This window comes from Sitophilus oryzae, unplaced genomic scaffold, assembly GCF_002938485.1.
Source record: "Sitophilus oryzae breed Bouriz unplaced genomic scaffold, Soryzae_2.0 scaffold_119_pilon_pilon, whole genome shotgun sequence".
In the NCBI taxonomy this organism is placed as follows: Eukaryota; Metazoa; Arthropoda; class Insecta; order Coleoptera; family Curculionidae; genus Sitophilus; species Sitophilus oryzae.
Window position 1 is genome coordinate 2210962 of NW_022145837.1, and position 22971 is coordinate 2233932.

The 22971-nt window shown below is 31.1% G+C and overlaps 1 protein-coding gene across 2 annotated transcripts in view; it reads right to left on the reverse strand.

The window, feature by feature from the left end:
• The window catches only part of LOC115891903 (nuclear receptor-binding protein homolog), a 113765-nt gene that overhangs the window by 17326 nt on the left and 73468 nt on the right, over positions 1–22971 (reverse strand). The window contains exons 3-7 of one of the 2 annotated variants that reach the window (XM_030912502.1): positions 21885–22015; positions 19617–19711; positions 16351–16434; positions 14615–14899; positions 8049–8205 (exon numbers count right to left, since the gene is read on the reverse strand). In XM_030912502.1, coding sequence (XP_030768362.1) covers positions 8049–8205; positions 14615–14899; positions 16351–16434; positions 19617–19711; positions 21885–22015 — 752 coding nt within the window. Of the gene's footprint in view, positions 1–8048; positions 8206–14605; positions 14900–16350; positions 16435–19616; positions 19712–21884; positions 22016–22971 lie in introns of both variants that reach the window. The other variant, XM_030912501.1, reaches the window with a different exon arrangement.

Sequence of the window (22971 nt, forward strand, 5' to 3'; positions counted from 1 at the left end):
TAACATGAAGTGGTACATGATATACGATAAGGACAACACTCTCAAGACATTAAAAGATCCACAGATAAGACATTATCTTGTTTGTCAGTGGATCAGAGATAAGACTATAATGTAAAGTGTGGAGTACATAATACAATAATATTTTTATTAAATGGATTTTATTTATTTAATAGCCCAGAGGTATTTTCCATTGTGTATCTCGTAGACAATTTGTCGTCGTCTATGAAAAACAAATTAATCTTAATTTTTTTCTAGTGTTTTTAATTATTTTTTTTACATTAATAATTGACTTAAATTCGTTATACAGGGTGAGTTTCCTATGATGTTCTCTATGGGTATCTCGGAAACTACTGAAGATAGAGAGTCGGCTAAATGGGGAAAGAATTGCAGTTTTGTGGTATCATAAATATGCGCCTTTCAGATTTTTGAAAAAGTTCATGGATATTTCGAAAAAAAAAACAAATTTTGGCTATTTTAAAAATTGTACCTAATTCCATTATAATCTATTTTACACAAAAAGTTTTCAGATAAAAGTTGTAGATAATCACGTCCCTAATGAGTTTGTGTTCTCCGATTTTTTTTTTCACATACATATGACACAAACATATGTTTTTTTAAATGGAAACCATAGTTGTCCATGGCTTCACAAAAAGCGCTATTTTTTGAGCTTTTCAGCGATATAAGCTATTATAGAATATAAGAATTAATCATTTGTAATGGTGATATGATAGGAATTATAATTATTTTTACTTTTTAATCAATGACCAGATTTTTCGAAACACCCTGTATACATTTTTAAAAAATCTTAAAATATGTAAAAAAAAACAAAATAAAATATACGTGTTCAAGCGTTTTTTCGGAAACTTGACCGTTCTTTAAATAAAAAATATTGTAATATTTGAGGGGTGGTTTCACCCCCTTGGAACTGGAATTTAGAAAAATCCCTTCTTATCGAACCTCTACACCCTAGAATCAACCTGTATGCCAAAATTGAGCTTCTTACGTTGAGTGGTTTGAGCAAGATCGTGATTAATCAGTGAGTCACTTAAGGATTTTATAGATAAGTTTGTGTCATTATGTCAAAAATGACAGGCTTTAGAAAAAAACGGAGGTCACAATCTCATTAAGGATGTGATTATCTACAACTTTTATCTGAAAACTTTTTGTCTAAAATAGATTATAATGGAATTAGAGACAATTTTTAAAATAGCCAAAATTTGTTTTTTTCGAAATATCTAGTAAGCCATGAACTTTTTCAAAAATCTGAAAGGCGCATATTTATGTCCCCACAAAACTGCAATATTTCCCCATTTAACCGACTCTCTATCTCCAGGAGTTTCCGAGATACCCATAGAGAACACCATAGAAAACTCACCCTGTATATCTACATTTTTTAATAACATTACCTAAATAGAAGAAACAATTTTATTTAGTCGATAATAGTTCATTATAAAAATACAGGGTGTTAAAAAAGATTACTACTTTTTTGAAATTTCGGAGATTTAGTAGGATTTTGGTAGGATTTTTGCTCTGATTTGGTAGGATGATTAGCCAAGATTTGGGGGCTAGATACACACACACACTGCTAGATATATTTAAACCAAATCACCCTCTGAAAAAAAAATCTACCTTACACAAAAATGAAACTCGGTATATATTATTTATTAAAGGATTTTTAAAACTATATTACCATAAATGGTCATGATAGGACTCAAATAATGTTTTGGTTTATGTAACAAACAATAATACAGATTATAATATTTTTAATTATTTTGCTTATGTTATGAATTTTGAAGATGATAGTATATCGTATGTCCATGTCAAATTTAATACCGAACCACGGCTGAATTAGATGATAAAAATAAACATTAACACAAGCCATGTTTACTTTTGCATATACATTATGTTGACTTAAAAATGTAATTCGCACAACAGTTTATAAAATAAAAAAATAAATATTACTCATAATATTGAAGAAATGTATCATGTATGTATATCTGAATAATTATTCTTTATTTTAATACAGGAAGTCCTCATAAAGTATGTATTATGTAGTAATTGTTAATTTCAATTTTTTATTCATTTAAATATATAAAATATGTCCTGGAATATACAGGATCCGGCAAAAGTGCGTTGTAGCTCCTACAATATAAATATTGGGAATTTTGTTTGAGTGCAAACTTAAAGTATGTACTAGGATGTGTTTCAGGAAAATATTCTAACTTATATAGGGCGGCTCAAAAAAGTTTGAGTGTAAAAGTATAAAAAAAGTATTTTATATTGAATCAAAATTATTTTTCAACAGTGTAGTTTAAACTTCCGGATTTTTTTTTTGGAAATAGTTTTGTGGGCCTGGAAATGTTCTATCCTTTTTTAATCTTTCTATAACTAGTACGACGCCGTTTTTTTTTTCGATCATACGGTACAATATACAGGAGGTTCTCAAAATAAGTGTACAATGTAATAATTGTTAATTTATCTTTTTTATTCATTTATATACATAAAATTTTCTAGAATATATAAATCTGTAAAGAAAATGTCAATAACATAATAAAATGTTTCTCAATGCATTTTTCTGGTTTAATAAACTACTGATATGCCGAATATAGGTTAGTAACAGCTCAATTTTTGTGCCAATGCACTTTACAACAAACATATTCATCTACATTATCTGCATCCTTATCGTCTAGGACTGACATTAATCTTTTAATTCTCAAGTACATGATAATCCTTAAAAAATAAGATACATAATTTTATTCTGGTATAACATTTCGTTAAAAAACCTTTTAGTTATATTGATTTAAAAAAAAACATTCACCTGGACTAAAAAAGTCATTAATAATTACGCAGATCAGATGAAGTATTTGGCATGACCATAATGTAGGTCGATTATTGAGGACATTCTTCTTTTAGTTCAAGTCAAAAATAGTCTTTTCTTGTTCGTAAATAATTATTTAAAAATATAAAATACGCTTTTCAAAAAAAAAAAAAACTAAAATGTAACGGGTGGACAAATTTTAGTAAACCTATACTTGGGTCAAAATAATTTTTGTAATTCTAGATACTTTTATGCACTTCTTATGTAATAATAGTTATTTTTTATACAAGACGATAATGCAATGTTATCGTCGTGTATAAAACAATATTGTTTTCCATAGCGAGTTACGTTTTAAAAAATATTCATAAATTATTATTTCAAGGAATTTATTACGAGTAGAAAAAATATTGTGCTGAGTTGGCGTTGGTTTCTATGTGATTTGACAAATAAATAAAGCTGTCCCTTTAGTTGTCAGTTTTGAGTCAATATTTTTTAATTCTCTTTCGTGTCGATTGCTGATTGAACTAGAGCCAGAAATGGCTCAAAACGAAATAAGTAAATTACCAACAGATATTCAGGCTGAGGCGACAAACGCTATATCTAAACTTCTTCCATTTAAATCCCGAATAACTCATGAAAAGGAATACAAAAATGTTCAAAAATGGAAGCAATTAAAAAACGTGCGAGAAGAAATAAAGTTTTTAACCTATCCTCGCTGTTAAAGTATCATTTAATCTACCCTTGTGGTTAAAGTACTATTTTATCTACTATTTTTGATAGACATAATTTTAACAGTTGCTATGGAAAAAAGTCCTTTAACCGACCCTTTATACAGGGTGTTTCAAAAACATGTGCCATCTCCCGTAAAAATAAATTTATTTTTTATTATATAGGACAATAGGTCCAATTCTGCTTTGTTTCATAGCTACAGGGGGTTAGTTTTCATTTTTTTCGATTTATTATAATATTCTTCCAAGTTCTTATAACCTTACAACACAAATTCCCTATAACAGATGCGAAAGAAAGCGACTGCATCGGAAACCGCTCGGCAAACCCGACACGCCTATTGAGTGGTGTAAATACACCAGTTGTTTAGTCCGGAAACCTATGCTGTGTCGTATTCGCTTGCTGGAATGACATAGTGCGTGGTTATATGTTTCTTTTTAAAAACGCGTGTAGGATTTTTGTTGAACTTTTGAACTGTTATTTTTAAGTTTTGGTAATTTGTATATCTTATTTAAAATGGGATACAAATGTGTTTATTTATAAGGAAAAAAAAGATATTTATAGTATAAAAAATTAATTTATTTAACAAAATTTAATTAAAAATGTGACAAAATAGTTACCTTTCTATTGGTTCCTATCGGACTTTTTCGACTATATAAATCTTTATTTGAAACTTTAATACATCAAATATTTTCAATCTAATAAATCATTTAATGATGTAAATAAGAGGAAATTTCTCACATGGGTGGTCAAATTTTATAGTTTTCATTATATCAAACAGCCTCTGAGAAAAGATTTCAACTCAAAATGCCTTTAATTATGTTTGACTACATCATTAAAAAGGGTCTTCAAATACATCAATGTGATATTTGTCTAAAATTTGCAAAAGAATCCGAATCTCTGGATAACTCGAAATTATTTACCCATTTAAAAGCCTTTGATCATGAAAGTGGAAAAATTTGTTCATTTTTTTTTGACGGGCTGGAAAAATTATTTATATTAAATTTTGATGAGTTTTGCACTGAATAAAACATTCAGAGGCTGTTTGATATAATGAAAACTATAGAATTTGACCACCCATGTGAGAAATTTCCTCTTATTTACATCATTAAATTATTTATTAGATTGAAAATATTTTATGCATTAAAGTTAGTACAAAAAATAAAGATTTATACAGTCGAAAAAAGTCCGATAGAACCAATAGAAATGTAACTATTTTGTCACGTCTTTAATTAAATTTTGTTAAATAAATTATTTTTTAAACTATAAATATCTTTTTTTTTCCTAATCTCCTACGAGCTGATATAATATGACGAGCAATCTATTAAATTACTGTGAGATTATACAGAAAAGTCCACAGACTTCGAGACATAGGAAAATCAAGTCCAGTTAGCGTGTGTCCAAATTTTGACAAGTTTTCAAAAATTACAGTTTTGTTTAGACTGACATTTAATTTCGCCTGACTTCTCGGTGAATGATTTTATGGGAGTACATACAATCTAAAATTTACGGCCATGAAGAAATTAAAAACTTGGAGCAGTTAAGACAGAAAATATTTAATGCCTTTGACACTGTCACCCCTGATATGTTATCCAATGTGTGGAGGGGATTTTATGATCATTTGGGTTATTGTTTAATGCAAGAGGGAGGCACTTTTGAACAATTTTTGTAATTTTTTAAATTTCATTATCCTGTTTTTTTACCGTTTACCCATTACCTACCTTGACGGACATGGGAAAACGGAGGTCCTTTTCAGGACCGCAAATATTCTGATTGAGAAAATTGGTAACTTTTTTTTGGATTAAAAAACAAAAGTTGTTAATATAATATCAATTTAAAAGGGTTTTAGTAGTTTTAATACACACTATGATATAAAATTTATTATTATTATAATGTACATTATTAATACTATTGTTCATTCGAAATGGCATTAAGGCCCAATTGCAACAATGATTTAAATTTTTCTTAAAGATAAGTAGAGCTTAGAATGAGCTGTATTTATATTTACTTTAATATTCACCTTTAAATAAGGGAATTTGACTGATACAATTTTTGAATTTGAATTGTTTTAATGATACTAACAATTTTAGTTCAATTTTTTAATCAAATTTATTTAATATTAATAGAAATCCAAGAGATTTGAAACCTCTTTAGCGATTTATAACATTCTCAAATGAATTACAGGTGCCCTTATTTTCTATGAAAATCACACAGCTTTTTTTCATAGTCGCTGCAGTTGGGCTGTTATAGCTATAAAAAACTAATTTTTAAGGTGTGAAAATTGCGACACACGCTAAATGGACTTGATTTTTCGTATATCTCGAAGTCTGTGGACCTTTTTGTATGCCTCGATAACATATTGGTGCAGATTATTTTCACCCAAACTATACATTGATGCGGATTGTCTATGAACTCTTTCTGAAGGTCACAGAAACCTGAATGCGTAATTCGCTGTTCTTTCGCATCTGTTTTAGTTAATTTGTGCTTACAATAAAACAACCGATACATCATATTATATACGTAACAGTTTTAGAAAAATTGTATAAAATAATCGCAATCACATGATGTTTTTCGCGCATTTTTTATTATATTATATCGACAAACAAATTTGACATATAAAAGTTATTAGTTTATAACATTAATACCTCCCATATCGAAAAATAAGATTACAGGAAGCTTAGCATATAAAGCTACAATAAATTCTAATGCTGTGTCAAAGATAATGTTGTATTATATTATTTTTTCTTTTGTAAAGAATCTAAAGTATATGGAAAAACTTTTATCTCAATCTCTTATAAACAAATGGAAAAACTTTTATCTCAAAATTAAAAATATTTATCAATAATTTTACTAAACAAAATTTACCAATTTTCAAATTGTTCAGGGTTATAACAATATTCTCAAGTGTTTACGACTAGAAGTTTAGTCTAGATAACCTAGTTATTTTGTTCTTTTTAAAATTAGTTTTTGATAAAATATCTTAAGACAACAATTGTTGTCTATTAATATTTTATTCAGGGTTAAAAAAAAATATTTTTTTTTCAACGTTTTTCCACGTAAATGAGACATAACCTTTATAAAAATTAAGAAGAAAAAAAAATAAAGAATAATAAAATTACGCAACTATTTTATCGATAACCACTGCACTGTTCTCTAAGCTCGGTCTACTACCGTTCCCGTACGAAAATTAGACGATCTATCCCGTCAATAAAAATTCGAAAAATTTGCAAGTGGATCATGTGATGAGTAGGCCGAGTGTTTTGCGGTGGCATACTCGTCAAGTCCACGTGGACTCTATGTCGCGTGTATACTAAGGACTGGCAAAGGTTAGTCTTGGGTCGAGATTTCCGTATGTAAGAAGAGTACAATGCGTTTATAATGTACTGAACAAAGAGAGGACAGTAAACACGTTGCCAAACGTATGAAATAAACCGAGAAACTGTGCACATCAATAAGAGACGCGGAAGGGGATACAACAGATTTGTCGCAGTTGACCTATGCAGTTGACCAGTCGACCCAATCAATACCTCTGTCAGTACTTAAAGTTCTAGGGAAAGGTGTACGTCATGCGTTCAGCTTCACGATTTAATTACGTCTCGTGATACTTAATTTGTTTATTTATTAACGAGTCGTTGTAATTTTCCCAATAGCTTGAATTTTTTTAAGTGCAAGCTAGAAACACTTGAATTTTTGGCAAAAATAAGTGGAATTGAGTGGGTGGTCGATAGTGGTCGCGCTATTAGAACTCTGAATTCAAAAATCAATATCTCGAAATCTATTAGAAATAATAGATTGTAGTTTTTTCAAGAACTTTGTTAATATTTCTGCTGTATTTTCTTTGTAGACAGTATGTGAAAATCTTTATCAATAAAAAAATTACACGATTGCTGAAAATTGCTATGCTCTAAAAGTAAATGGATGTATTGTTTACAATTTTTGAATGGAAAAAACAACCTTATCGAATTTTTCTTATGTAAACATATCGTAAAATATCCGATTTTGGAAATAAAAAAAAATCAATATCTAAAGTGGTTCTTGAGTTATGGCCTGTTATGTGTTAAAAAAAATGACACTCTAACGATATCCTTATAATTCCATTTCAGATGCTCAGAAACATGTCTAATGATTTTATCTAGTTATCTCTTGAAAAAAAAGTTTTTTAAAAATAAGCGGTTTGCGATCGTGATTTTACTTTACTTGATAGGGAAAGGCGCATCGGCAACGCCGCAACAGCACACAGTCGCGCGTCGCGTCGGTCGGTCGCATTTCTCCCACTCCGACTTAATAAGATCCCTATGCGATTTACTTCCACACATGTAAATGCCGACCCAAAAGTAACAGTTGCCAGCACGGTATAGGTAGCTTGAAACTCCTTTCGCCGACACAGATCCAGTAGATCCCTACATTATATATTTTGACGCGCTTATTTGTATCAAATAAAAAAATTCAAAACTTGTAGTAAGAATTTCTCATAAAAAAAGTGAGACAAAGATAGTCGACTTACTTGACATCTTCGACGAACTTTTCCAGCTTTTCGTTGACAGTGACGTCTGTCATTCTGATTTGCTGCAGTTCGCTGTTTCGAGTCAACTCAGCCACTATCACATCCGGGCCGTACCACCTTTGCATCAGTTCGTCGGTAATGGTCTCGGATATGTTGGCTGAAATTAAACAATAAATATCTTCAGTGAGATTAAAATGTGATTTCCTTGTAACATTTATTTTATTTCAATATTTTATACATAAATTTATTTCAGCTAGTGTATGATATACAGAAGACTGGCTCCACTTTTTTAAGCACAATCCAGTGGCGTAGTCAGTTTTTATCTATACTTGCTCATTTTGTCAGAAATAATAAAAAATATATTTTTTTAAATGGAAATCATAGTTGGCTATAAACTTAAAAAAATGCTGGCGTTTAGCCCTTTCCAACGATATAAAGTTATGTGTATTTATTTCTAAAAATGAGGGAAATATTAGGGTTTTTATCTTTGTATTGAAGCGGGCCTTGATTTTGTGTTGACCTAGTTGCCTAATTATTTCGTATCACAATTTAATATTCTATATTATTATTTATCTGCATAATTAAAAACTTTTGAAAAAGTAAATCAACATTCTATATTGGTATTACCAATTACAATTAAAACGCTAGGGTTACAACTGAACTATGAAATGGAGAATTTAGAGAGAATCGGGTTGGAACAAGGGACCCACATCTTAGCCTGCTAGGTCCTGTGATTTAACTCCTTTTGACTTTTTTATGGGGGAAATTAAAAGACCTTATATATACGAGAAGAACCATTGGGACGAGAGAAGAATTGCAGAAGGCTACTAGGCAAACTTTTCAAGCAGTTCGCCTAATAAATCGTTGCAACTCTGTGCGAAAAAGATGTTTATTGTGTATTCAACAAGAAGGAGCTCAATTTGAACATCTTTGATTTTTTTAGAAAACTATATTCGTCACTCAAAAACTGCGTTTTCTTAGTTTTGTTCTTTGTTTATTATATCGATTTCAGTTGCAATTACTAATACTACTAATAATAGAATGTTAATTTACCTTTTCAAAAGTATTTAATTTTGCAGAGAAATAATAATATAGAATATTAAATTGTGATAAAAAATAATTATGCAAATAGGTCAACTCAAAATCAAAGCCCGCTTCGATATAACGATAAAAATCCTAATAATTCTCTCATTCTTAGAAATAAATACCCCTAACTTTATATCGTTGGAACGGACTAAACGCCAACATTTTTTTAAGTTCATAGCCAACTACGATTTCCATTTAAAAAATTATATTTTTAATTATCTCTGATAAAAAGAGCAAGCACAGGAAAAAACTGACTACGCCACTGGATCGTGCTTAAAAAAGTACTTTAAGAACGTTTTTACAGAATTTTATTATTCCGCGAAATACAAAAGTTATGGGAAATTTTCCAAATGGTAAAAAATTCAAAAAGACCCCGTATTTCAGATGGCAATCAAAATATCAACAGGTGGTTTACGCCATGAAACGTCTCAGAAATCAAGCCTACGACATCTATGTCGGTTTCGCTCCATCTAGTCAGGAAATAGGTTTTCTCTGTTAAAACAGACTAATTTCAACTACCCTGTACAGTTTTATTCCAGCAAATCATATAAATTTTTTGCAAAGCCGTAAAAAGTATATAGTTTCAGGAAGAGAACTTGTCCATCGGGTTTTCAAGTTTTTTTCCATTTTTGACAATAATTCTTCTGCTTTTTAGTAAACAAATTAAATATCAATGATAAAATTGTTTCTAAATGCCTAACTTTTTTTAAAAAACAACCTCTCATTTTTAATTAATAAAAAAAACAATAATTTTGACTCCTACGACGATAGTTGGAGATAAAAGTTTTTTTAATAAAAGAAAAAATATTTTTGAGTGATTTAAATAAAACAAAGTGGTTGTCACTTAAAACAATACTATCTGTAGATACTGTATATTGTATATATTATATTAAATTCAAACATAAAAAAATTAAAAAAATGCATTTGGATTAATTCATTTAATAATAGTCTAAATTTAGACCATACTTCACTACTTGAAATATGTTCTGATATAATACATCAAATTTCGAAGATTTATTAAAAATCTTATTTACGTCATTGCCAGATCTTTATAGAGTTTAAAAACGATTTTTTAATATAGAAATGATAAGTGCTTATCATTATCAGTAGCGTACTGCACTATCTACATACAGATGTACAGAAATAATACAATAGAACTAATAATATTCTTCGAATATAAATAAAATAAGATAGTACGCCCCTGGAGTTACCTATTTATAAAAAAACACTAGCTATCCATTAATAACCTTTAATTATACTTGTTTACTCCAGACTGCGCGGCTCTGAGCGTGTGATGTTAGCCAAAACGAATTCGAAAAATTCAATTTACAAAATAAATAATACAATCTCGGGGTTATCACATTTTTGGATCATTATGGCATTGTATTAAGGATTTTTCTATACAAAAACTTAAAAAGTTTAAGATTAACTGAGGATTAATAAATCTGGGGTCACAGAGAGTGTTATATTGTTAGCGATAACCGTTTATATAAGACTGGAGATTAGCATAGAAACAATAATAATAATAATATTTTGGAATATTATAATGAATATTAATTAATTAATTTTGATTAACGTGGCATTTCTAATCTAAAAACTTAATTTATTATACCTCTAGCGCCATCTAATATCAAAATCGGAAAATTAAAAATTGTAGATTTCTGTAATGTCTCATGAATTTTATTGTCGTCACTCGTCACCAAGAACCGTAAACTAATAGGATTGCTCATCCTCATAAGACGTACGTTCGCCTCTTCCCGCGCTTCAGCTGACAGTTGTGACGTCATTGTAGCCCTTGTCAAAGCCTTCGTGGCCTTGTCATGATAGTGTGTATTATTAGTTGCGTACAGTAAACTTATAAAAATAATAGCTGAGAAATTTTGAGTTAATTATTTTGCCAATTTTAAATGTGAAAAAGGTGTCTTTAAAGTTTTTAGAGCTATAGAGTGTATAAATACGTTCATTTTGAGTTGTGGATTGTGACAAAGTGCATACTAAATGCCCACGATTTTGTTTATTAATTATTTTAAAGCAAAATATGGAAGTACTCTAAAAAGAATGCTTGCAAAAGGTGATGCTGGGAACTGCTGTTCTTAAAAATGCATTATCCGAGTATTTAATACGATTTATACAGTTAATATTCTATACTGCATACATATAAGGTGTTTAAATAAATAAACTAAATAATGAACGTTTTGCATTCGGTAACCAATAATGCACGTGTGTGTATTATTGGTTGCCGGATAAGGACTAATAACCATGACAAGGGCTATAATAACGTCACAAAGCGAGTAGTTTTCGCATGCACCTGGTGGACACTTTTGGCTGAATGAGCAGTCCTATTAGGTTAACTGTTCTTGACTCGTCACAGAGTAACTTGGGTTGCAGCTTGAAGGTTATATTATGCAATTTTTGTTTTACTTGTTGACGAACAGCTTTGAATAAAAATATTAAGAAAGTAGTATAATGCATATCATGCAAGGTAGACGGACCAAGGGGCCTAGGGTGGGAATCCTTGACAGTTCTGTTTGACGATTCATTTGACACATTTGAAATTTTGTGGATTTGTCAGTCTTTACTGAGCTTATTTTATGTTTTTTATTATTTATTCTACTACTGATATTTGTATAAAGGTAGTAAGTCTAGATAGAAATTGTGGCAGAACTTAAATTAACAGTGACACTGCTGCGATTTATCGAAAAAGACTGTAAAGTAGTTGGTTGTGTAGCGTGCGGTAGATATCGGTCAAAAATCGGAGGAAATAATGGAATTTTCACTTGTAAGTGACCATAATATAATATACATACTTGTAGTAAACTGATCATTTATGAAATTCACTTAAAATTAACTAATTATATATCTTTTCTTGTATTTTTCCTTTTATCTATCTGTCAAAGAATTTAGATACGTCAATTTGACTTACCTGCTTCAATAGCGTATCGGATGTTTGTGTTAATAAAAAAACTCAATTTTTCTTACAATTGTATATTTTTATACATGTTACATGTATATTTTTATACATACATACACAGGGGTGGATGAGCCATATGGAAAAAGGGGAAAATTCCCGCTGGGCCGGTGGAAAGATGCCGGTGGGCCGGCCGGATCCGATCAGAGCTCAAAAAAAAATGGATTAGCAAAATTTAAATGGTTAATCTTCTAACTAAAGTGACGTAAGATTCGTAGAGACTCCATAACTAACTAATCAATTTGCATCAGTATAATCGTCAGTTTCTTTTATACAAAAACACCAATTTGTAAAATAACTATTGTAAGATGTCTTTCTCTGAGACACTTATAATTTTAACAAACATCTGTTGTTTGTTCGGTTTGAAAATGTTTATTATACAAGGTGACTTTATAAGTGCAAATATTTTCAGGGCTTGTAGATCTCAATAAAAGAAACATAATATATTCTCTTTGCCGTGTTTCAAATAAGTCCAACCGAGTTATTAAAGTTTGAAAATTAAAATAAAAGAGATTTATTTTTAAAAAATTCGAGCCACCTCAATTTTTCGGTATTTGCATCTCTTTTCGTGCCGTAATATCAGAGATTAAGAAACTATACCGTGGGAAAATTTGCGGTGAACAGGAAGTTCTAAAAAGTTTTCTAAAATATATAGGAAAATTTCAAAGAAAATGCACAATTTTTAATATCTTTTTTTGCAAAAGAAACTTCATAGACGTGTTCTTGGGGTCGAAATATACCACCCCTGAAAATATTTGCACTTATTTAAGACTCACCCTGTATAGTTTTACCACTATTTTTTTATTAATAACTAATAAATATGACTGACTGGCAGCAGAAAAAAGAATGAATAGCATTAGGTAAATTTAAATAGTCTCGATCTAACTGTACACTAAGAATACGGTAACGTGGATTGACAACTGGGGACCTCAGTGCAATGTTTTTTTTGAAAAAGCTGCGACACAAGCTCCCCTTTGTAAAAAGATTGACCAATTTGACGCTCTGCGGTTGACAAAAAAAACTTGTGATGGCTATCTCTATGCTTGAGAACTAAAAGCCAAGTCTAAACTGTTGTTTAAAATGTTGCTAAAATTAATTTACTAAAATTTGCTGAGACAGAAGAGAAAACTTAAATAAGGTTTAAACTAGATTAGATAATAAAATATTAATATGTCTCAAAAATCAAAATATTCTTATTATGGACTGTAACCTAGCACTACCTCAGAACACATTTACATCCACTGCCTAGATCTAGTTTTTTTTCTTGGAGTCATGGTATTATCATAAAAGATGCCAAATGTAGAAAAGTATACAGGAAAAGTGATAAGAACTAATATAATAACCAAAAAAATGCGGAATTTTTAATGGCGACCGCGGTTCATTAAGTTAAAAAAAAGTTTACACAAATGAGTTTACACGACGAGGCTGCTGCTCTACCAGAAAAGAGCGAACTTCTTTCTACAATGTGTAAGAAAGTATATACCTGAAAAACTAAAAATAATGCATTTCACAGAGGACTGGGCCAGCTGAACTGAATGAATCAGAAAGTCTTAAAGTTTCTCAAAATCGCGACTCAAAATTGTCAATTCAAGATCAAATTACCGTTATCGATAATGGAAATAAAGCAGTAGAACCCTGTAGAATTAATCTTTGAGAAAATTTGATCAAGACAATTTCATTTTTTTTAAACCGGAGGCAAAAGAGCTTTTTACGCACGAGCGAAAAACACCCTTACTTATATATTAATAAATAAAATATGTTTCTTCGTTATGGTCATTTTGTATTTGTAGATTTGGGCTGGTTGCCTGTTATTCCCGGGCCGGTTTCCATTTCCCCATCCACCCCTATACATACACGATACGTAATGTTATCTACCTACCGCACTCCAGACATTCAAAAATCTTTGTTGCCATTTTACTTTTTGGTAATGGTTGCCGCTGTTAACTGAGTTTACAATAATTCTTCTCCATTGAGATCTATTGTGAGCTGCCTCTTCCCACTCACTCTGCTTGTTAATTCCCTTTAAGTTTTCGTGGAAAATGTCCTTGTACCTTTTCAGTTGTCCACCCGGCCTCCTCCATATTTTTATAACAATTTTAATAAAACTACCAACATTTATTGACAACGTAAAATAAAACAACAAATTACTGAGTCTACCCTACATCATATTTTTACACGTTTTGAATAAAATTAGAACGGCACTGATAAACCGGAATTTAACCAGACCCGTCCTTCCTTAATATTTTTATTCAAAGACAATGTTTTTAAGGTTCTTTTCTAAGTATACTGGTACTGAAGCGAGTGACAATTAGGAACGTAATGGCAACGTCGCGTCGGATGACTATTATTATAATTAATTATGCTTAGATTGAAATTAGGGGAACAAACTTCTACGCTAATCGAAACCAGTAATTTACTCCACTAATTTTGAGATTCTGAATGAAGCTTAACGCACGAAAAAAAAAACAGTGATAAATAATGAAATGATAACGACTACACTCACATATTTTACCTGAATTCTTGACCAACACCGTAGCCGCGAGCAACTTGAGGCTGTGAACCTCGAACAGCAACGGATGGAACAGCAACTGCCTGGCCGTCCACCTGTCCTCCGGGTTGATCTGCAGGCACTTCTCGATAAAGTCGCGCTGTTCGGGATCCTCGAGCTGGTCGATGGTCTGCCGCACGTTGTCCTGGGTCACCCGCTTGCCGGAGTCGCCGTTGCCGATGATCTCCAGGGCGGCCATTTCCAGGGCGCACATGCCGAACGCGTAGATGTCCAGCGCGGGGCTTATGTCTACAGCGGGAAGAGGAAAACAGTCAGTTATGTCAGGACTTACTTGACTTAAAATACAAGGAGTACTTAAAAGGAATTTAAGTACAAAGAGGAATTTTACTTGACTTAAAAAACAATAGGATGTTTAAGAGTTCTATATAAAAAAATCTATATTAAATGGGATTGTTAATATGCTTTAAATGGGATATTGTTAAAATTATTTATTTTTTATTAAATGAGATTTTTAGGAAGAGCCCACATTTAAATGAGATTATTAAAAAATTAAAAAAGCCCACATATTAAATGGTAGTTTTAAAAAATTCCTCCATTAAGTGGGATTTTTAAAGAAGGCCAATATTAAATGGGATTTTTTAAAGGTCCCGTATTAAATTAGATATTTAAAAAAAATCGCTATTATTTTCATATTAACTAAGACTATGATTAAATAAGCAATTTTGTTAGAAAATACATTAAAAACTATATTTTTTGAGTGTATTTTGCTTGTAAACTGACAATATAGGATTTTTATTTTCTAAAAAATATCATAAAATAATTGTGATTTTTATAAATATATATCAAAAAAATCCCATATTAAATGGGATTATTTAAAAAATCCCACATTAAGTGGGATCTTTCCTATTTAATATGGAATTTTCTTAAGATTCCATATTAAATTAGATTTTGTTTATAAAAATCACGATTATTTTCATATTTATCATTTCTATGATATTTTGTTTATAAAAAATGCATAATAAAAACTGTATTTTCGAAAAACAAGGTGTATTAATAGTGTATTTTGCTTGTAAACTGACGATACAGGATTTTTTATTTCTTAAAAATTCCATATCATAACTATGATTTTTATTAACCTATCAAAAAATCCCATATTAAATGGGATCTATAAAAAGAGCCCACATTAAATTGGATTATTTAAAAAGCCCGTATTAAATGGGAATTTTCAAAAAATCCCACAAAGTGGGATCTTTAAAAATTCCTATTTAATATGGGATTTTTTAAGATACCATATTAAACTAGACTTTTTTGAAAAATCCCGATTATTTTAATATTTCATCAATTTCATGATATTTTGTTTATAAAAAATGCATTAAAAATTATATTTTCGAATTATAAGGAATATTAATAGTGTGTTTTGCTTGTAAACTGACGATACAGGATTATTTATTGACCTATATCAAAAAAAATCCCAAATTAAACGGGATTTTTAAAGAGTCCACATTAAATGGGACTAAAAAAATCATATTAAATGAGAATTTTTTAAAAAACCTACATTAAGTGGGATTTTTAAAGAGTTCCAATATAGTAGGATTTAAAAAAAAAACGTTTAAAAGTTAATCTCTTCCCAGTCTTGTTCATAATAAGCTAAGTACGCACCTGTAACAAAATTTTCGTTATTATTACTATTAGGCAACATTAAAACAATAAACTGATAGAAAAAATTGAGTTATACTCACTGGGGTGTTCCGGAGCGACAAAATGTAAATTCTTGATCTCGTCCGCGCACGTCTTCACGTGATGGTTGATGGACTCGGGCGCCACTAAACGTCAAAAGAAAAAACAAACACCCAATCAGCGTTAGACAGCATTGACAGTTAGATTTCGACGATCGAAAAAGCTGACGGCGTCGGATTACGGGAACGGGCTCCGTCGAACCAGTCTCCACTGCTTTTTATTCGTTCGAATTACCTCCTCGCACCACTTTAACACACCCTTCCCCTACTTTTTAGGTGTTTGCTCAAAAAACGTGGATCTTTTTCGCGTTTTTGGTGGAAACTGACTGGGACCGCAAGACTGAAGCGTCGGCTTTACAATATTTGAGTAAATAGCCTTCGAAACGCCTTCGTAGCGCGCGTAAGCGACATAACCGCACTTACGTGCGCGAAAGGCTAGACGAGGACTCGCGAGGGGAGCGGGGGGCGTAGCCGACGCTTGCTGCAAGTGTCCCGCATGCGCGGGTCTGAGCAGACAGCTGTCACAGCGGTTTAACTGTCACTTGTGTTGACCAGTTTAAAAATAAAACTTTTTTCAAAAAATTATGTTTATAAAATTATTTTAGTGTTAACCCAATTAATTTTCTATTAAATATGGTCAATATACAATGAAAACGATGTCATAGTAGGCCTAGAAGTAACATTTTTTATTTCCAGTTTTGATATGTCTATCCTTGAAGTTCTTGATACCATATGATCGAAAAAAAGGCGTCCAGTTGGCTTGGAAATGACGATCGATGACATTTCCCATATAATTTTACATATAAAATGACAGCGTTCTTCATTTCAAAGACATCGCTGACGCCGTTTTTTTTTCGATCATGTTGTAGTAGCCAATATAAAAAAATAGTTTCTTTTATTACTTGTTTCAACGTTTTCAACTATAGACATAGTAAAGCTCGAACTAAAATGTTATATCTACGCTTACTGTGACGTCGTTTTCATTTGATCACACCGTATATATATAGAGTGTCTCAGAAATGAATATTTTTAAAGAATATTTTGTGCATATTTCTTGGATTTAGATTATTTATTATTTATAAAGTCTTCAGGTATAATTCTTACAATTAATGTATATAGTTTACATTTACTTTGGCTAGCCATTCAATGATAAGAAGTAAGTATAAACTATGTACAAAATAAACTATTATATAAAATATTAAAAATAAAAATATACCTAAAGAGTGTAAAAAGAAAATGTAAAGCTTTGAATAAAAATTGTTCTTATATTTAAATAAATAGACTAAACCTCAGAAATATTATTAAAACAAATAATTTTTTTTTGTTCCATACAAAAGATTTTATTAAGTCCATCTAGAAACAATTTATTTTACAAATAATGATAGGGATTTTCAAAATTGACAGATAAACAAATCTTAGTGAAATTTTATTAAAATTTACATTAGTTTTTGTAATATATATTTTCAAAATATTCGACATCTTGCAAACTCCTAAAATTTGTATTTAATTCTGAAGCACACTGTATATATACAGGAAGTCCAAAATTCATTACAGGATAATCTTGTAGGTATATACCTTAAATATTTGATATTTTTGCAATATACTGAAAAGATTACCCTGAAATAAATGTATAGACACAATTTTCGACCACAGCACAAATAAAATATTTTTTTGACAGATATGACGTAAAAAAATCGGACGCTTAAACTGATTGACAGCTCCGCTGTCAGACATGCGCGTAACAGCGCCCATCCCACAATCCTAGACGGCCGTGCAGCGCACTATTATCCAAAAAAGTTCAGAAAAAAAAACAAACAAATGCAACCAATAATTTTTTGACTTATATTTTGCGCACGACATACTAATACTCGCTATTCTTACTGAATTTTTGACTTTTTTATATGTTTTATTGTATATATTATGTATTTTTCGGTTTTTATACAGTTGAGGTTACCTTTTTGGCGTTATACAACAGCAAAATAAAACACTAGTTCGTCACAAAACACCAAAACGCTTTACTTTTTATACTGGGCACGCCTTTCGCTAACCACATTAGCATCATCAGCTTATGATTACGACATAACTATTATTCATAAATTTAGCGTTTATGTAGGCAACCCTTTGGTATTTTTACCAAGCGTAATAATAAATTACCTAACTAGAGTAATAGAAAAGAGGAACTATAAGGTATAGGACCCTTATCTCAGTTCATATTGTCTTTACTTTTATTTATAGTTAAATTCTCATCTAATTGCCTGTAATTTACCCGAAATATAAAATATAATATTTATCTGCTCTACCAAATCTTAATTGGCTATACAGGGTGAATCACGGCGATGGTAAGTTAGACGCTTATGGACAACCGTTCGTTGGATTTATTTAAAAATTTGGATTTTTACACAAAGGTACCTTCTGTATCCAAGTTATTTTCAGAGAGTTACGGTGTTGCCGCATCATTTGAAAAGTAGTAGAATCTTTGGTATTTTAAATGGAACGCGCGGTATATTATTACACTTTTCGAGTTCCATTTCCAAGACATTTTATATTGTACGAGTATATCTCTCCTATGCTTATCTCTCATAGTTCTTGAGGTAAAAAAAAATTAAATATGTAAAATTGACAGAAACATAATCCTGAAAAGCATTGATAAAATCTTGAATTAAGCATATTTAAAGCTGAAATTTGGTTTATAGGTTAAGGAGAGTCGATATATTCGATCTGTCTAAATCAATCCGTTGAATATGACACAGGAAGATGAAAAAATATATTTACTAAAGTAAATAAATATGAGAATTTCGTTACCATGACAATTATATATGAACGTAGTTTCCAAAAATATAATAAAATACCGGGTGTTCCATTTAAAATAACAACGATGCTACTACTTTTCAAATGATGCGGCAATACATCAACTCTAGATAGATGTAGTAGGTGCCTTTACGTAAAAATCTTCTTTTTAAAAAAAAACTATCAACGTTTAACTTATCATGGCCGTAAATAAAACAATATGAACACAGATATTGGTCCCATACTTTCTAGTTCTCTGTCCCTATCGGTCGAGTTCCGTAATTTAATTATTCGCTGATTTTGTCACGCTGGGTAACAATATCAACCGAGTGCCTACATAAACACCCATTTTCCGAATAACATCATAACGATAGTAACAAGGTTAGCGAAACGCGACATTTTAAAGCACAGTATTTTGGCGTTTTGCGGTGAACTGGCGTTTGATTCTATTTTTTTTGGTTTTGTTTTGTTTTTGTGATTACCTGAGCCTATCTTGACGAGTCCATTGTGTTGAATAAATATGGTATCACAGGTCAGATTGCCGTGGACGATTGGCGGCGTACAGGAATGCAAGTAACTGTAAAGAAAACATACTGGATTCATAGAACCGACTTTCTCTCGAGTGTGTGTGATGACATGGATAGCGTTCTATCTAGCCGCTTTTTTGGGCCTCCCCGTATTTTTCTGCGACGATCAGAGACCCTTTTTTCGCTTTAACTCGGCCTCATCTCTTTCTTTCTCTATATTTTCTCGTTTTCGCTTTTTTTATTTCGATATATTTGGCTCGAAGGGACCAACCGATGGGCGAATTAACTCACTGTGCAGTCAGAAATGATTATTCTAATTCATTTTCCATGATTTTTCTTTTGTATGTCAAAGTTTACGTATAAAATTTTATTAGAGATGTCTTGTTTTGAAAAAATATCGATAATCTTTATCGGTATCGATCTTTGTATCGATAATATTTTTAAAAAACATAATTGAAATGTGTCAATGTCGTTAGTAACGAATTTTTATTCACGATAATATCAACGCAACCAGTTAAACACCTTGGAAGTATATCTGGTTGCATATACCACTCCCGTTCGTAACAAACGTTAACGACAAAAAGCTTAAAAGTATAAAAACAAAATCGGAAAAAATATGGGTCAAATTTGATATAATTTTGAATTAATATTTAGAGATATACCGGGTGTATCTCACTCCTATAACTTTTTTATTTTTTCAGATTAAAAAGCACGAGATTTGGTATATTAGTATATGACATAAATTAGGATTGATTGACGTATTCAATTGTTTTTGGTCACTTCCTGTTTTACCGGAAATGACTACAACTTTTGATTTCTAAATAACACCCTTGGTATTTTTTTTAAACTTTATTCAACAGAAAATGACACTCTGAATAGAATGACATATAATGTCGACTTTTTACATTTTCGCATATGGTTTATTTGAAATTGTAACATGCGGTTCATAACGACAATTTGACTCAAGTGTGTGGAACCAAATTATTCGTAAAAAAATACTTTTTCCAAATATGCTAATGAGTCACCCTTGTTCCATTTGAAAAAACTGAGATGACTAAAAATACGATTTGGACATCTTTAATGTGCCAAGACAAGACACTAAAAACATTAGACGACTAAATCTATTTTCCCAAGGCTCCTTAATTAAAAATTAGTGTTTTTAACACAGTCATGGCACTCTAGATTGAAATTTAAAATACGATTTTTTTTTAAGTGAAAATGTCAAAAGTTGACATATCATAGATCATTCTATTCAGAGTGTCATTTTCTGTCTAACCTATGTATTTTCTGTCTAACCGAGGATGCCATTTAAAAAACAAAAGTTGTAGTAATTTCCGGTAAAACAGGAAGCGACCATAAACAATTGAATACGTCAATAAATCCTAATTTATGTCATATACATATGTACTTACATACCAGATCTCTTTTTTTTAATCTGAAAAAATAAAAAAGTTATATGGGTGACCAATTTTGAGACACACCCGGTATTAAAATAAATAACAGTTAATGCGTATCAAAAAAAAATGGCATGAAAAAAATTATCTTTAAATTAATTGTATAATTAAATATAACAATGAATTAGAATAACTTTTTAGTTGTTTTACTGTATTATTTTTGTTAAAATTACATTCGCTGGTCTGTATTCACTGGAAGTACCAAAGAACGGTAAAAACGGAAGCCATACTCACCAAGCCCGAAATTCCATAGAATACTGACGCCATCTCGCGTTAATCGTACTCAACTAACACCATCGGTAAATCCCTCGACAGATTACTGTAATACCTTCACATCAAAATTCTCCTTTTAACAGAACATTTTACTTACCTTTACCATTATTTTTTACTTAAAACACCTGAAAATTAACCAAATCTACTACATATTAAATTAAATTCATATCCAAGATCGTTTATTTTACGGATTTTACTTACATTAAATTAATTCAAAATTTAAATTTCCCGCGTTTTGAAGAGAGGCAAACGATCAAGGATCAAAATGAACCACATTTCAAGTTTTCATACTTACAAACAATAACTCATTGTGGTTAGAAATTCCTTACAAACTATAAACTAATACATTTCGACAAAAACCTATATATGTTCACCTTATACAAGTAAAAAAGTCTTACTGTCTAAATTATTACAAAAGTGGGGTTATAGTATCAAATTATAGAACGGTTTTACAATAAAAAAAAAGTGCCAGGGGGAGGGGGGAGGGATTAATTACCTTAAGGCTGAGAGGATTTGAGTGCACCATCTCCTCCACGCGGGTAGGGGTATTCTTTTGACGTTGCGTTTGGTGCGCTTGAGGAATTGTTTCAACGAGCCAGATGACATATATTCTGTGATGAAGATAACCTAGAACAAGAAGAAGTACATCAGTTAATGAGATCTAATATCATTTGAGAACAATGCGATGTTAAATTATAGGACGCCATTTTTTGGTGCCAAACAAGGGAGTTAGATACACTATTTTTTGACAGCCTGTATATTTTTAAATAATTTCAATAACCAATAACATTTATTATTATTTTTTAGCAACGTAAAGCGAAACCAACAAATTACTATTAATGACATGCTAATATTTAAGGAAGTGATTCTTGGACCTATTCTAAGAATTTCATACTTTTAGACCCAATAGCAAAGTTTACAGAATCTGTAAATTTTGCCAATAGTAAAGAATTTATATTTTATGTTTTATTCATGATAACTAATATGCAACCAGTTAAACACCTCACAAGTATATCTGGTTGCATACATCCTGCCGTTCTCAACACAAACTAGAGTTCGTATCTTTTCCTTGGCACTTTTTTCGCGAAATATTCAGATGGTGCGGTACGAACGCTGAGGCTGAGAATAGCGGGAATTTCGGTAAAACCAGATGAAGAAAATGGTCGGTAGACCCGCGTAGAAGTTCGGGAAAAACCTCGGAATTTCGTGGCTAGGTAGCAGGAGAGCATGACACGCAGAAGGTACGCCGCGTACCTGAACGCGTGCTTCGAGAGGTAACGGCGATGGTAGCGATAGCAGGAACACCTTAGCGGTCGGCGGTGTTGCCAAGATTCTTTCGATGGGTTGAAATTTGAAGACTTTGATGGGAATGAATAAATTTTCAAAAACACACTTTTTATTAATAAAGATTTAAATAAGAATTTCAATTCGATAGTAGAAAAAATGTTGTGTGCAACATGTGCAAAAAGCATATTTGTTGCACTCAACATCATTGCAGTTGGTTGCAAAACTAAACCCGAAATTGTACATTTAAACGGGTATTGCGCATTATAAAATAGCAAAAACTAGTATTGGACATTTTA